Genomic DNA, 15,571 nt, shown 5'->3' on the forward strand with positions numbered 1-15,571 from the left:
GCATGTTATCCTTTTTGGAGACTAAGCAAGAAAGACCAAAGTAGATATTAGAGGGTAAAAGTCTTATTTTCCAACATCACTGGTAATAGGTCAGCACTTTGTGACTTTAGCAGCACTTTTATTGAGCTGAATGGGATTTTCTTTTTAAATAGGAGATGCATCTAGTAGTTAGTGAGAGGATCCTAGAATTATGCAGTGGTTTGTTTATTGATGAAGAACATCACATCGTCTTCAGAAAAACTGTGATTAAAAAGTCATGTTTTTGACAACAAATATTCCCAAAAAGGACAGAAAAGTACGGAAAAATTAAAAAAGGCACAAATTACCAAAAATTGCACATAATGCCTCTAATAACGCACACAAAAAAAACATACAAAATGATTCATGATCTACAAAATATCAACAACAATATAAAGAATGACAAAAATATATACAAAGCAACATTAAAAAAGAAAAAAAAAAAAATGCACAGAACACCTCCAGTAACACACAAAGAGAGGGAATAATAGAAAGAGGACAACAAAAATACACAAAGTAATTAAAAAATGCATATAATACCTTCAATAACACAAAACAAACAAAAAACACACAAAATGAGAGGAAAAAAGGTACAAAATGACAACAAAGATACACAAAATGACTCATAACATACAAAACATCAACAGAAATATACAGAATTACAAAAAAAAAACATATGCAAAGCGACAACAAAAGTACAAAAAATGACTAAAAACATAATGACTCCAATAACACACAAAGAGAGGGAAATATACAAAATGACAACAAAAAAAACAAAATAACCAAATAATGTACATAATGCTTCCAGTAACACACACACAAAAACAAAAAACACAAAAAATGAGAGGAAACGACATACATAATGACAACAAAAATATCAAAGAGGACCAGTAACGTACAAAACATTAACAAAAATATACAGTATAACAAATCATGTGCAAAGCAACAACAAAAATACACAAAATGACCAAACAATGTTCATAATACTTCCAGTAACACACAAAGTAATCACAAAACCACACAAAATGAGAACAACTAAGGGTTCAGTGTCTTGCCCAAGGACACTTCAACACATGAGTTTAACCAACAACCTTTCAATTAGAAGTATGAGCTCCAACATACACAAAACATCAACAAAAACAGATTACACTGTTGTTTCTTATAATATGATAATATATATATATTCTATTCATCCTAATACAGACATAAATATGATTTAAACAATGGTTGTTTGAAAGTGTAAAAAACAATACAGATAAAATTATGGATCCATGAATTTAATAGTCCGTGCCAACTTTGTCTCCATGCTGCCAAACCAAGAACACATCAGTGTGTTTATGTTTTGATTTAAACTAGTTTAAACTAGATCTGGATTAAAAAACTCAGCTTGGTTTGATTTCTACCAGCGTCGTACAGATTTCATTAAAAGTTTTCCTTAAAAACAGCCTTTTATAATAAGTTACAGATGATGAGGCTAGAAGAAGGCTTTCTTTACTCACTGCACCCCATCGTTTCTGTGCTTGTGTGGTAGAAATACAAAAGGAGAAAAGATGGTTTTGGAATGTAACCCTTCAATAGAAGCTGGAGGTCAAGTGTCACACTTTACCAGACAGAATATTTCCACTGACAGCAGGAAGTCATCAGAAAAACATGGGCCCAACCATGGGGTACGTTTTATTCTCTGCTTTTCCAACTAAACAATGTGACGATGATGTAAAAAGGAAAGAAGAGAAGTCTTCTGTTCCCTGCACAGACACACACACAAAGCTAGAACTTTCTTTATAAGCTTTTACATTTGAGAAAAGTGGAAATGACCACACAGTGTTTTCAGTTTTACAGAAAGTTGGTTTGTTTAAATAAGAAAACACCAATTACTGTTTTTATTTATTGACTTGGCTGTGGGACATTTTTATCCAATATTTAATAGAAAAAGACTCAAGGGTGGAGGGACTTCTTTTAAAATGTAGCACTTTTATTACCACTTGAATTCAGGGGTTCCAATCATCAGCCACACACACACACACACACACACAGACACACACACACACACACACCTACACACACACACGCATACACACACACGCACTTATTTCTGTGAGCGCTAATATTTCATAAACTGGACCCTGACTTTATTTATTTCCCTGGACATTTAATATCTGATCGAGTTCTGCTGGCGATATCTGTGCTTTTAAGAGTTTTTCAGTGAGTTTTTGTAAATTTGTAAGTTACATATTAGCAAAATATTAGCATTAGCGCTAAGACTGTAACTCCATGGTTTGAACACGTCCCCAAACACAAAAGCATCTAATGGAAAGAGAAGAGTTTGTTTCTCCCTGTTGGGGTTTGTGGGGGGTATGTGTGTGACCCCTACAGTTCTGTTCTAGTATCATTTCTAAAGCTGAGCCGTTTCCTTTTCTCTCCAAAATGTCACAAACAGCAGGATTCATGTGTTGTTTGGAGACAACGATAAACTACAGCATTACGTGGAATGTGTTAAAGCTGATATCCACAGTTTCTGAGAAATCTATGTTTATGTATCAATCTTTTGAAATGTGAAAAAATACCTATAACTAGTCTTTTACTACGGTCTACTGCTGGTGGTCATTCATATACATTAATGCAGCGATTTTCAACTGGTGGGTCGGGACCCAAAAGTGGGTCGCAGACCTGTACTGTTTTATGTTGGACTTGTCTTTTATTTTGAAAGAAGCATTTCTTTTGACATTAATGTTGCACAGGAAAATATATAGATGTATGTTTCAAAAAAAGATTATACGTGTGTTTTTGAAAAACTAAACATTGGTTGGTTTAATTCTAAAAAAAAAAAGTGGGTCGCGATTTAATGAACGTGGCAAAATGTGGGTCCCAAGGTGAGACCAGTTGAGAACCCCTGCATTAATGTATATAAGTCCCTCCTTCGTCCTATAGACCCCTATACACATGGAAACGATCACAGAGTGCGTCCAGCCAATAGGCTTCCACTTCCTGTTTTTGAGTCTGTCAATCAAAATGAATGAACTGTACACAGAAACAAGGCCGTGCGTTACAACAACAAACAGGTAAATATGATTATGGCTTTTACCTGATCCATAGACATATATTAATGTGACCTGATGAGACCTTGTTATGGTCCGTGATGCGCGTGTATTAAAGTAGAGGCGTGGCTTCTGGTAGATTGGGAGTGACAGTGGGAGGAAGTGAAGCTGTTTAGGGCGGGACATAGAGACTTTTCTCATAAACTCCAGATATCAACTTTAAAGCTTTAGTCTGACACAACTTCAATGAATGTGAACGAATGAAAATGTAGAAAGTTTTGTCTGACTTCACCTGAAACTAGAGGAGATTGTTTGTTTGCTGGAAAATGATAATTATAGTGATAATACTTAATTGGTGCTTCCTTAATTAATTCAATAATATCTGAAACATTTTTTTTCTTTAGCTTTACATACAGCCTGTTGTAATCTTGCCACGTAGAAATGTTAAATTGTGATTCATAGATAAGAAAATGCACAAAACACAGAATTTACATCATGAAAAGGAAGTAGTAATATCAGTGTAATATTGAAACATCTCATAAGCATGTTTTGGGAAAATATTACACATTACCGAGCGATTTTTCAAATGTTTAGCAAGTGCAGCAAATGGATAAATATTTAAAATTTTGCTCATAATCACGTTCAGAATCTTGTGCTATGAAATCACACAGATGACTTGAGCTTGAGTCCCTGAGAGGCGGTGCTTCACCGAAAATGTCTTTATGACACAAACCAAACCATGACTCATGTTTTAGGACCACATCACACATTTGTTAGATTTCCAATGATTTTAGCTTCCAAAAAACATCTGAACTTTATAAATATTAAATTAATAACAGGTTGTAATTGGCTGAACTGAGCGTCCATCCAGGAGAATTCACCTGAACAGTTTGGACAAATACTCAGGTCCATAACCCTACAGAGCTCTAAAGGTTAAGAACTGGAATGAGTCCAGCTTTAGGGTTGCTGGTCAGATGCTGACATATGGTTTATTTTGGGGAACAGACCAGTCAGGGTTTCAGAGGTAAACCAGATTTCAGAGCGTGATGATAGCTTTGAAAGTCTAGAACAGGGGTCCCCAATCCTGGTCCTCCAGAGCCACTATCCAGCATGTTTTAGATGTTTCCCTCTTCCAACACACCTGATTAAAATGACCAGGATCATTATCAGGCTTCTGCAGAGCTTGATGATGAGTTCATCATTTGAATCAGGTGTGTTGGAAGAGGGAAACATCTAAAACATGCTGGATAGTGGCTCTGGAGGACCAGGAGTGGGGACCCCTGGACTAGAAGCTAAAAGAATAAATGTGTCTCTCAGGACTTTATTCTGAACTAAACCAACTACTGTCTGCAGTTATCACTATGAGCAGCAGGACATAATAATTAGCATAGCAGGAGTTTAGCATAACATCAACGTGACCTTTCTGGACCTACACATCCAACACTAGTTGGACGGAGCCTGTGAGCCACTCGTTTGTGACTCTGGAGGTCACATAGAGGTCACCTCGAACTCTCCGACTCCATCCAGCAGTGATGAATTCACCCTGAGCGTTTGACTTGTGTCCTGCTAACAGCTGATGGTGTGGCCCAAACAGGTCACAGTGTCAGTCATAAAGAAGTCAGTATGTGTCCAGTGAGCTGATGGAGCGCTCCACCTACACCTACAGTAAGTTCAACAGTCAAACACAACTCATGTATGAATAAATGAGATGAACTCCAGGAGGAAAAGTTCAAGTCAGCGTCAAGTAGAAAAACCTCCAGAAGACAAATGTCATAATCAGACGTTTATATTTGGAATTACACTGGATTTTATAATGAAATGTGTTTATTATGAGAGTTGTCTCTGCAGGTTCAAATGTTCCATATTAATTATTTCACTCACTGGTTATAAAAACTAAAATAAGTATAACTATTGACCCTCAGTGAACGCATGGAATTTAATACTTAGTTTAATTTAACAACTTTTTTATTCCCTCCTATCTCCTTTCCTATCCACTTTTCCTTAACCCTGTGGATGATGTCACGGGGTTAAAGAAAGGTGTTAGTAGAGGAGTTAGGAAAAGGCCATCACGTTTGGTTTGACAATCAGACACACTTCCACTAGGTGACGTAATCATTTAACAGCCGCGATGGTTAGTGACGTCTGTCGTGGTGACAAAACTACACATTTCTTAAAGTGGACTACAAAAAGCATATTTTTAACACTTTCCACTGATATAATCTCAGAAATCACAGGTTTAAATGTAAATCAAAGGAAAAGAGGCCACGAGGAGCTAAAGGTAAACTAAAAGAACGTCACAGAGAATGGTTGATCACACTCACCTTACACTCATTAATAATTACAGTATGTTGAATAAAACAATGTGTATAAAATGTCTCTGATCCTTTTTCATTGAGCCACAGAGTGTCTGTTATTATGATCTGACATATAATAATATATGGGTTTTAGATTATTTCAAGTTGTTTAAGACATGTTATTGCATTGGTACGGTCATCATGAGTTTCCGCACATCCCTAATTCATAATATTGTGTTTTGTTAGACATACATCCACTAATAAGTACAGTTCAAAGGTTTTATGCCACACTTTAACCTGAGGCTGAAAATGAAAAGCGTGGGAACCTGTGGATAAAGAAGCAGTGAAACCAAAAACACATTTATAACTTCATTATTTTACATCATCTGATCTTTATTCCAGAAACCAAATGTTTTGTCCTTTTTTAAAAACAGAGACAAATGCAAATGTTATAAAATTATATTTATATATAGGCACAGGTCAGTTAAATAAGAGCATCTTCTGTGCTTTACGTCCCTTTCTGTCAACATTCTTGTTCTCTGGCAGACTTTTATCTTTTTTTTTTCCTTTTTTTTGTCTAAAGCTAAATTACATTAAAAATATCACTTTTACAAATGACGACGATAAAAAAAAAAAAAAAAAAAAGCAGGACAAACAGGAAGTAAAACGTGCACAAAAATGAAATGAGACTGAAGCCTTGAGGCGTTGGTTCGTCCTTCCTATTGGACGCTAGTGTGGGATTAAATAGGTTCATTAATAATAATAATAATAATAGTAATAGTAACGTAGCGATGGAGGAGCTGCCCTTACAGTGGAAACGGATGAAGTGAAAGAAAAAGCAATAAAAAGCTTCACTCGTCAAACATTCAGTGATTCTTTCATTAGAAAAGTGTCAGACATGTTTGTTCAGCGTTAGCTAATGCTAGCTGTGAAATGTTTCCTATGACCATGTGGGGGCGGGGCTCTCACTCTTTGGCTCTTTGTTGAGGATGATGCTGATGATGTCGCCCTCGTGCTCCTTCATGTGCTCCATCAGTCGATCCTTACTGGTGAACTCCAGGCTGCAGATGCAGCAGCAGAACAGCAGCATGCAGTACTCCAGGCCCGGGCTGGGCTCTTTGTCCTGTGGGCGGGGCTCTGAGGGGGGGGCGGAGCTCTGACCTTCTGTGGTTAGAGACTTCGCTTTAGGAGGAGGCTCCACCGTGTCCTCAGGGTGAGGGGTCAACGCTGGACGATCAACCACAGACTCAGGAAGTGACGATACCTTCTGAGAAGCTCTGAGGACGACAGAGTGAAATGTAGGAGGAGTCAATGTTCAATGTAGGAGGGGACGCTTTGTTTCTGGGTAAGGGGTGTAACTTTACTAGAAGTTTAATACATAAAGACTGACACATGTCAGTAGCATTAATAAGGTGTCATTAAGTGTGGTCTGTACCCTAACTCTACCTAACCCCTCTAGATCCCTCCACCTAACCCAAAAAATGCCAACATAGCTCCAAAGGTGTCATAATTTAGCAAACGACACTTAATAGCAGCCTCTATGACACCTTATTAATGCTAATGACAGCGTAATGTCAGCCTTATGTATAAAACTTCTAGTAAAATGTGACCGTTCTGTGAGTGACGAGGACTTTGTAACGATATCAACTGTTGCCGACTCTGATGAACTCTAAAGTTGCCGACTATAGTTGTTTAAATGACCTGTGATGAGTCACGTGAACATAATCACGCATTTTGCTCACGTCATCACTTGATCTGGGGGAGGGACGTAGGGAGAAACCCGTTGCTGATTGGAAGTCGTGACACAAAGTCGCTTGAAAAGTTCAAGATGTTCAACTTTGAGTGACGTCCAGTGACTCAGATCATGTGACGATGGACGATGAGTAATTGACATTGAATGTGATGTAGTCACTGAACACACTTTTAGACAACAGGAAGTCCAGGGTCAGAGCAGTTTGAACAACATTTTCTCAAAAAGCTTCTCGTTTTCTTATTTATTTATTAGTCTTTGTATAAACACACACTGCTAAAAAACTTTAAGCTAATGGAGACGAAAATTGACCTTTTGCAAAAACCCCGCCCCCTCATTTACTTTTGTGATGTCCGTCATGTTCCTGAGCTGGTAGAAGTCTACCAGTGCGTGTTAGCGAGTCTTTTTGGAGCAATACCTGCGCGATATCTTCCAGATCCAGGCAAAATGTTTTACAATACGCTGTGGAGGGATATATTCAACATATTAAAATAAACAATGAAGTGGACATTACAACTTTTGAAGCTAAAGCGTAGCGGTCAATGGCAAAAGGAGAAAAACCTCCTCTTCTCTACCTCTAATGCACTGATGGGTAAGTTATTTTATATTATATTGTTTGTATCCTCCTTAAGCTAATGGGGTAAACAATGGTTACATTAGCTATAGCTAGCTGAACCTACAGGTGACCCAAAGCTAATAAGATAGCAACTACTAAAGCTGCACTACCTGAATCTCCTCTGGATGTGCGCACGAGCGCTGAACGTGCACACGCATAGGTTGACAGTCTGTAGTTGCATCTAAGCATCTCCTAGTTTGTATTTTGTTGCCGAAAATAAATGTCATCGTCACGGGTACGTGTTAGCACCGTGCACGCGCTTCACTGTACATCACGGGAGCCAATGAGGAGGCTTCTTCATGGGCTCCTTTCTCTAAATCCTGTGATTGGAGCTGGAGGGGGTGTTCTGGGGTTTTATTAAGCCCCCACGCTCTGTCTCATGTTTATAAAGCAGCATGAGCTCGGCTAGAGTGGGCGGGCCGTCCTCTGGCCCCATGTCACCGTGCAGGGAGGAGGAAGTCAGTGTCCCGTCTATAGACACGCCCACTCATGAATATTCATAAGTAGGCCACAAATCAGCCTGTTTCTGTAGAGTTGGTCAGAAAGTGACTTTTCAGAGGCTAAAACTCTGGAAAACAGACAAGTTTGGGAAAATAAACCTCAAATATTATGTTTTTGGGGTTTTCAGAACAAATGGAGATGAGTGAAAAATAACATAATACTGAACTTTTAAAGAACATAATTAAAGTAACCCAGCTATTAATGCTTCAGGAGGATGTCAAATGAAATATTGATAGTAATATGATAGTTGCTAATAACTGTATACCCTTCCCCCATAATCTAAAACAACTGTATTCTATACTTTTAGTATGTCAGATATAAATCTCGTTCAACAAAATACAGTATAAAGTAGAGGTGTCCCAATCCGATATCGATATCAGTCCGATATTAGCCTTGAAACGAATATCAGATATCAGATTCAAATTCTCCAATATTTATTTTTATTTTTTCCCAAATTATTATTTTTATTTATTGTATTCAATTGTATTTTACTGTAGATACTATGCTGAAAGTTAAAACCAATTGGTTAATAATAAATGGGTCAGTTTTTCTCATCCCTACTGTTGTTGACTATTGTTCTCTGTTTGAATGACATCACATGATCAAACCTTTTCTAACATTCCACACTACAAAATAAGTCATTATATTTTTTCTATTATATGCAAGGCTTCAATATCAATATCATATCAGAAATGAAAAAGTTGTATCAGGACATCCCTAGTATAAAGAAATTAAAAATACTATTTTAAATTGTGTTGTGTTAATTAAAAAAAAAATCTAATAATAAATAAAAAAAAAATAAAAAATACATTTCAATCAGTAATCAGACCCCACATGAGGTCACGACCCCAAGGTTGAAAAACAGTGATATATATCATTAATACCATAACAGTAAATGCTGCATCAGATATGTATAGTTTCCTAAGTGATGTAGATCCTCAGATAATAGAAGCTGAAAATAGAAGAAAAATAATTAAAAAAAAGTGTTCATCTGATCAAACTAAAAATGTAAAGTGTTATAACTTAATAATTAAGGAACAATTGGTAAAAAATTCATAGTTTTCTAAAACCGAAGATATCCTGAAAATGTGTTAAAATGACATAAAATAACCCACATCTTAGATATGAATGAATGAAATATTTCAGAAACAAAGTGATTTCTCTCTACTTTAGTGCGCCTGTGGCCAAGGGGGCGGGGCTTACCGGCTGCTCTGAGAGATGGCCTCGTTGATGGCTTTGTTCACTTGCTCGTAGTTGTAGTTCTGGTCCCCGGCGTGTTTCCACATGTGGGACTTTAACGAGGGGGGGTGGCTACATACGTAGCCACACAGCGAGCACCTGAGGGACAAAACCAGGAAGTTAATCTTAATCACCCCTGGGGACGCAGAGCGGAGACGGGAGCGCGGGGGAAATCCACTTTACGCGACACTGATCGAGTCATTTGTTCAAATTAAAAGGAATTATGGATTAGACGTTTAACAAGTGTTCAAAAGCTTTCAGTGAATACGATTAGAGATAGAAGTGGAGCGCTCGCCCCCCAGGGGGGAGAGAGAAACACGCTGTGTGAGAAAATGATTCTGTAATCGGCTCCAATGGAATTAAATGATACAGTTAAACTATCGGTTCTTTTTTAAACCAAGAAAAGTGAGCTGCATATTAAATAACGCTAATTTATTTGATACACCATCTGCATATTTGTAACTTATTTAATTAAATCGATTCATGATACACTCCTGACCAAAGCTTTAAGAACAGTTGAAAGCACTGTATGTTGGTTTTTTTAATATAATTTAAAGTGGTGAAAAGTACATAATGTAATTAAAATGATGCTTTTACTTAGATCTGTACAATTTTGGCCAATGATATTTTTAATTTATTTTTCCACAGTAATGACATTAGAATTGTTTGAGTTTACTGTATTGTTGTCTGTGTTTATTATTTGATTCATTCATCCACTAAAATACATTAAGATTGAGAAAGTCTTGCTTTTTAGGGCAAATATTGTTATGCACTTAAAATGTGATTAATTTCCATGACTTAATTAGTCTCACCCCTATGGAAAACAATTGTTTTTTTAACATTAATGAATCCCTATTGAATCGTCAGGTGTCGAATCGCGATTAATCTAATAATTGATGTATTGTCACAATTCTAGTGTCAGCCTTTATGTATTAAACGTCAAGTACATTGATACCTAACAATTAAACTGAAATAAGATGTTCATCAGCTGATCAAATGTTAAAGACCACAGCCTTTAAAAGCTAAACTCTGTTATTCACACTGTGATGACCTCCATTTGAACGTGGTCGGATTGTAGAGCTGTTTAAGCTAGACCTATCACAACGTGCCATTTCTGCCGAGGTTGGACACAGTAAGAGTCATTTTCTTAAAAGAGGGGGTGCGTGGCCATGAGTAACTCTAAAGTAAGGCTGGAACAAAGATAAAAACACTGTATTAACTAGTGTTTCAGAGGGTTTGACATTCCTACACTTGCTCAGTCACACACCGAGCGCTCCCCCGTCGTCGTGAAACATTCCTGGTGAGAATCCTGCTGGGAATTTTGAACATTTTCAATCAATCTCTTGGTTGCTCTGTTTTAACTCCTGGTTTAGGTGTGTGTGTGTGTGTGTGCGTGCGTCCTCACCTGTACTGCTCCAGCAGCTGCACGGCCTGGTGCTCCTGAGGATGCCTCTTCATGTGACTCTTCAAACTGTTCATGTTGGTTGTGGCAAAGTCACACCCACAGCACCTGAAACATAGAAACCTTAATTAAAGACAGAAGAAGAAGAAAAGGAGACGACAGAAAACAGGAGCTGAGGATGTTTCCTAACAAGTGGAGATGTTTCTGCTTCACTCGTAGCCTGGAGGGCAGATTTGCTGCAAAACAGAGGAAATTGCCACTTTGAGAAACAGAATAAATCACTGTTTTTTTCACTTTGTTGCACTTTAATCACTGCCGTTGGGAGATCAGTTCAGCTTTTTAGTTGCTTCAAGGCAAAAAATAAAGAAATGTTCTAGAAAGTGTGAAAACAGAAAGTAAAGTCTATGCCATCACAGCATCTCTTTACCTTGTGTTTGGAAAATGACTGACTCATGCCATGGGAACACTAAAATAGACTTGGTGCTCGCTGCATGCTGCACACATTCTCTGAGGGTAACTAGACCAATTCACTTTAAAATGACTCTTATCGTAGGAAAGTTCATTCCAACGTACAGGACCGTTAAGGCTGCAAAGCATCAGCAGCTCCGTGTTTTGTTCAGTGCAAACGATTCACTGCTGGATTTCATTATTTTACTCTCTGGGGTCCAAACCCATCACAGCTCTGTGAAACAGGTCAGGAGTTACTCCGTCAGTAGCTGTGAAGCCAGCGTTTACTGCTCAGAGGTGGTTGGAGCCCCTGCCAAGAAAAGTGCTGCCAAGAACAAACTGAACAAACATCTGTAGAACCTCACCAGCCTTTAACACCTCAGATGTAGCACGTGGAACCAAACGTTTAACCTTTTCTATCATTATTCACAAAATTCATATATATATATTTTTTATGTTATCTAACTGAAGCTAGTAACACTAAGGTTTATACATAAGGCTGACATGACACCTGTCAGTAGCATAAATAAGGTGTCATGAAGGCTGTCATTAAGTACCAGTCATTAGTCTAACCTAACCCCTAACCCTACCCCTACCCCACGAGATCCCTCCACCTAACCCAATTAACACAATTACCCCATTTAGCGAAGCACCCTTAATAACAGCCTTCATGAAAACCAGCCTGAGAAACCTTTGGGTTGTGTTTGATCAGTCAATGTCTGGAGGGTCACTGTCATTAACCGACCAAAGACTGTTTTTATCACCTGAGAAATACGTTATCTCTAAAGTGAAGAATCTCATGTCAAAATCAGATCTTGAAATGATCATCCACGTGTTCATCTTGTCTCACATTGATTATTGTAATTCTGTTTTCACTTGTTTCAACAAGTCGACTCTGAACAGACTTCAGATTGTTCAGAATGTTGCTGCCAGACTTTTGACTGGTGCACCTAGATTAGCCCACATTACCCCATTCTATCAAGTCTTCATTGGCTTCCTGTTAAATTTCACATCAAGTTTAAAGTTTTTGTCCCGACTTTCTGTGCGTTGCATGGTCAGGCCCCTCGGTTTATCACTGAGTTGTTGTTGTTGTGCCCCTACACTTCAGGGCACACACTTTGGTCCTCAGCATGTGAAGACTTGAAGGCTTTTGAGAAAAGTTTTTGGTTAATGGATTTTATGCTTTTGTTATCCTTTTATGTTGTTGCTCCTGTTTTAAATTCACCTATGTATTATAGAGCACTTTGTGATTTTTATCTGTGAAAAGCGCTTTATAAATAAAAATGTACTGACTTACTATGACACCTTATTCATGAAAAATGCCAAGTGCTGTGTCATAATAATGACAGCATATTGTCAGCTCTATATATAAAACCTAAAATAAAGTGTTACTCCAAAGTTAGACAGTCATTCACATTACAATAAAGACCAGCAGGTCTAATACTGTATGCTTCCCTGCTCCACACATTACAGGGTTTTCACCAGGAATTTTCTATTTACCATTATCTGATAGGGATGTAACGATTCACTCAACTCCCGATACGATTGGATTCACGATACTGAGTTCACGATACGATTCTCACGATTTATTTTACAAAATGGGACTGTAGACAAAGTAGACAAATGATGACTGAAAAATATTCCTTTATTTTTTACGGGGAAAAAATAGAAAATACTGTACCATTTTCCTTCTATTTTTCATTGTCAAAAAAATCCCTTGATTAACTATTCAAAACAATGCAATTTAACAAAAAATAAATTTTGAATAAAATAAATAAAGGAATAATACAAATGAAAAAGAAGCCTATTAATTTAAATTCTGGTTCTATAGTAAACAATGCAAAACTGCATAATAGTTCTTTTTCTTTTTAAAAGTGCAACTGAAAATGTATTTTCTGCCTTAACAATTGGACTTTAAAAACAAAAACAATCAATGCACTGTGTTTACATCAGATATTTGTTTGGACCAGCAGAGGGTCGGTTGGCATGCAGATATTCTTGCAGTAAAGAAGATATGCTACGCGCTAGCAGACAGAGCTAATAGAAAAACCTGACTTTTACAGATATTCACGTAATATTACAGATATTCTTTCGGTGCTAAAGGGGTAAAGAATCATTTATGAACATGTTTTAGAGTAGTAGGCGGCCAGAATAGAGAGTAGTAGGATATTCCATCCGCCGCCTACGCTTCTGAACAAGAAAAGGATAAATAGATAGCGCCCTCTGCTGTTTGAAAAAAGTACTGCGATTCAATTTTCAGGGAATCGATATGAACCGTGATACCGATTAATCGATTTTTAACTGCCTTGCGATTAATCGTTTCATCCCTATTATCTGCCATTTTTACTTTCCCCTGTGGGCCAATTTGGATGTTTTAAAGGGCCAGATTTGGCCCCTGGGCCTTGAGTTTGACACGTGTGAGTTACAGCATCAATGAGAACCTCAGCGAACACGAGGGGGAGCAGGATTAGTGACGCAAAGTTCAGCTCCCCAACAAATGAAATGAACCAATGAAAACATTAAAAGGTCCTTTATAAGGAAGTGTGTGAGGGTTAGCGATAGCATTTGTAGCTTGAGATTAATTCTTCTTCTTGCTGAGGATACACTTTCATAACTGGCAGATAATTCTGGAGAACGCTTCTGGTCGTTTGTTTCTTATTAGAAAGTGAAAGCTCAGATGTAATCTGAAGGTATCCTGACCCTAGAACTGGTGAACTAGAGGATGGCAGAACGCCAGTTAATGAAATAAACCATCAGCACACGGTCAGCGCTCACATACCCAGTGTTTCAAAGGGTAAACCAATGCCTTGCATTAGCAGGCATGAGGATTGTTGGCAGCACGCCACGAGAAGCTAAAAGTGAAAGTCCTGCTGTTCAGTTCTTTGATACGAGCATGACTTCATAAATCCAGGAAAAACAGAAGCTTTATCAGACGTATGCACTTATAAAATAAGCAGCAGGATGGACTCTCTATTGGTCCACAGGCACAAAGCGTTTGATTTAAAGAATAGAAAACGGTAATTCACCAGCTCTGTCTCACTCACAGACTCTATGGAATAAAGCTCTACTAGTACTCTCACCTCTAGAATGCATGCACTCAATCAATTTAGGTTTATTGCCTTTGGAACGACATACAGTGTCACACGACTATGTTTAGATAAATTCAGAAACTTTCAAAAAGGTCTCCGAGAGGCTCCCAACATCCTCTCTTAGAATATCCGTATCAAATTACACCCCAATTCAACAAGAAATAACTGCATGGGCCCCAAAAAGAAAAATCGGGCTCTGAGCGTACACATCCATAGATTATATCTACCAGAGCCTGATCCATTCATGAATAACAGAGGAGTAGCGATTTTAACTAGTGTACACAACAACAACAACAACAACAACAAAGTGAGTGGCGTTTTGAGTCCTAAAAACAACAACGCTTTACTAGTACTACTAGATATCAAATATCTACTACTCGTAGATGATTAGCTTTAATAGTAAGGTCTACTGGTGCATTGGTGTGCCAAAAACCTTTCATTTTATGTTTACCAGTACTACTAGTACACTTATTATATCTCACTATTAGAACAAGTAGAATGTTTTTATTTTACTAGAAGTATTAACTCATTCAGTGCCAGCCATTTTCAGTATCAGCCGTTTTTGAGCATTTTGACTGATTTTAAAGACCCACAGAATATTTTCTACTATGACTATCTGAAATCTGACACCAGATTCTGAAAGATTGAAGCCTCTACTTTCATCAAAAAAAAAACCCAATTGTTTCTGACTCGTTTCGTTCTTTTGTAATCAGCCGTTGAATAGAGCAAGTTTTACACTAAAAAAAACCCTGTCAGTGACTTTAAAGCTATTTTTTTTGCTTTAGTGACATCTCTAACATCTGAACGTTGTTTCCTTATATAAAACAAAAAACACTGAAACAGGGCTTTTGATGGCAAAATTATTATTATTTTGCGATCTGGGTCAGAGTTGGATTCCTTACTGTATTTTGGCGTTCCTCCAAGTTTCTCTCCCGTCAGTCTGCACACACGCAACTTCCTCTTCCTCACGGACACGCAGAGTGTCACTGCATTCCCCGTTTTTTTAATATCGTTTTATCTCACCATCGCCACACTATCCATGAGTTCCACACATGCTCCGGTCGAATGTGCACTGCTGGGAACGTCAACTCTGTACGTAGCACCATTTTCTGTCTCGTAAACGCCTTTCCTCCTCTCCCTCTGAGCTCTGCTGAGCATGGATGATCTCTCATCCAATGGT

At 37.9% G+C, this 15,571-nt stretch overlaps 1 protein-coding gene across 1 annotated transcript in view; it reads right to left on the reverse strand.

The window, feature by feature from the left end:
- Nucleotides 1-5,864: 5,864 nt before the first annotated feature.
- The window catches only part of znf507 (zinc finger protein 507), a 32,564-nt gene continuing 22,857 nt past the window's right edge, over nt 5,865-15,571 (reverse strand). Inside the window, exons 5-7 of the mRNA XM_028442287.1 lie at nt 10,859-10,963; nt 9,418-9,552; nt 5,865-6,624 (exon numbers count right to left, since the gene is read on the reverse strand). Coding sequence (XP_028298088.1) covers nt 6,288-6,624; nt 9,418-9,552; nt 10,859-10,963 — 577 coding nt within the window. The 3' untranslated portion in view covers nt 5,865-6,287. The remainder of the gene's footprint in view (nt 6,625-9,417; nt 9,553-10,858; nt 10,964-15,571) is intronic.

This window comes from Gouania willdenowi, chromosome 3, assembly GCF_900634775.1.
Source record: "Gouania willdenowi chromosome 3, fGouWil2.1, whole genome shotgun sequence".
In the NCBI taxonomy this organism is placed as follows: Eukaryota; Metazoa; Chordata; class Actinopteri; order Blenniiformes; family Gobiesocidae; genus Gouania; species Gouania willdenowi.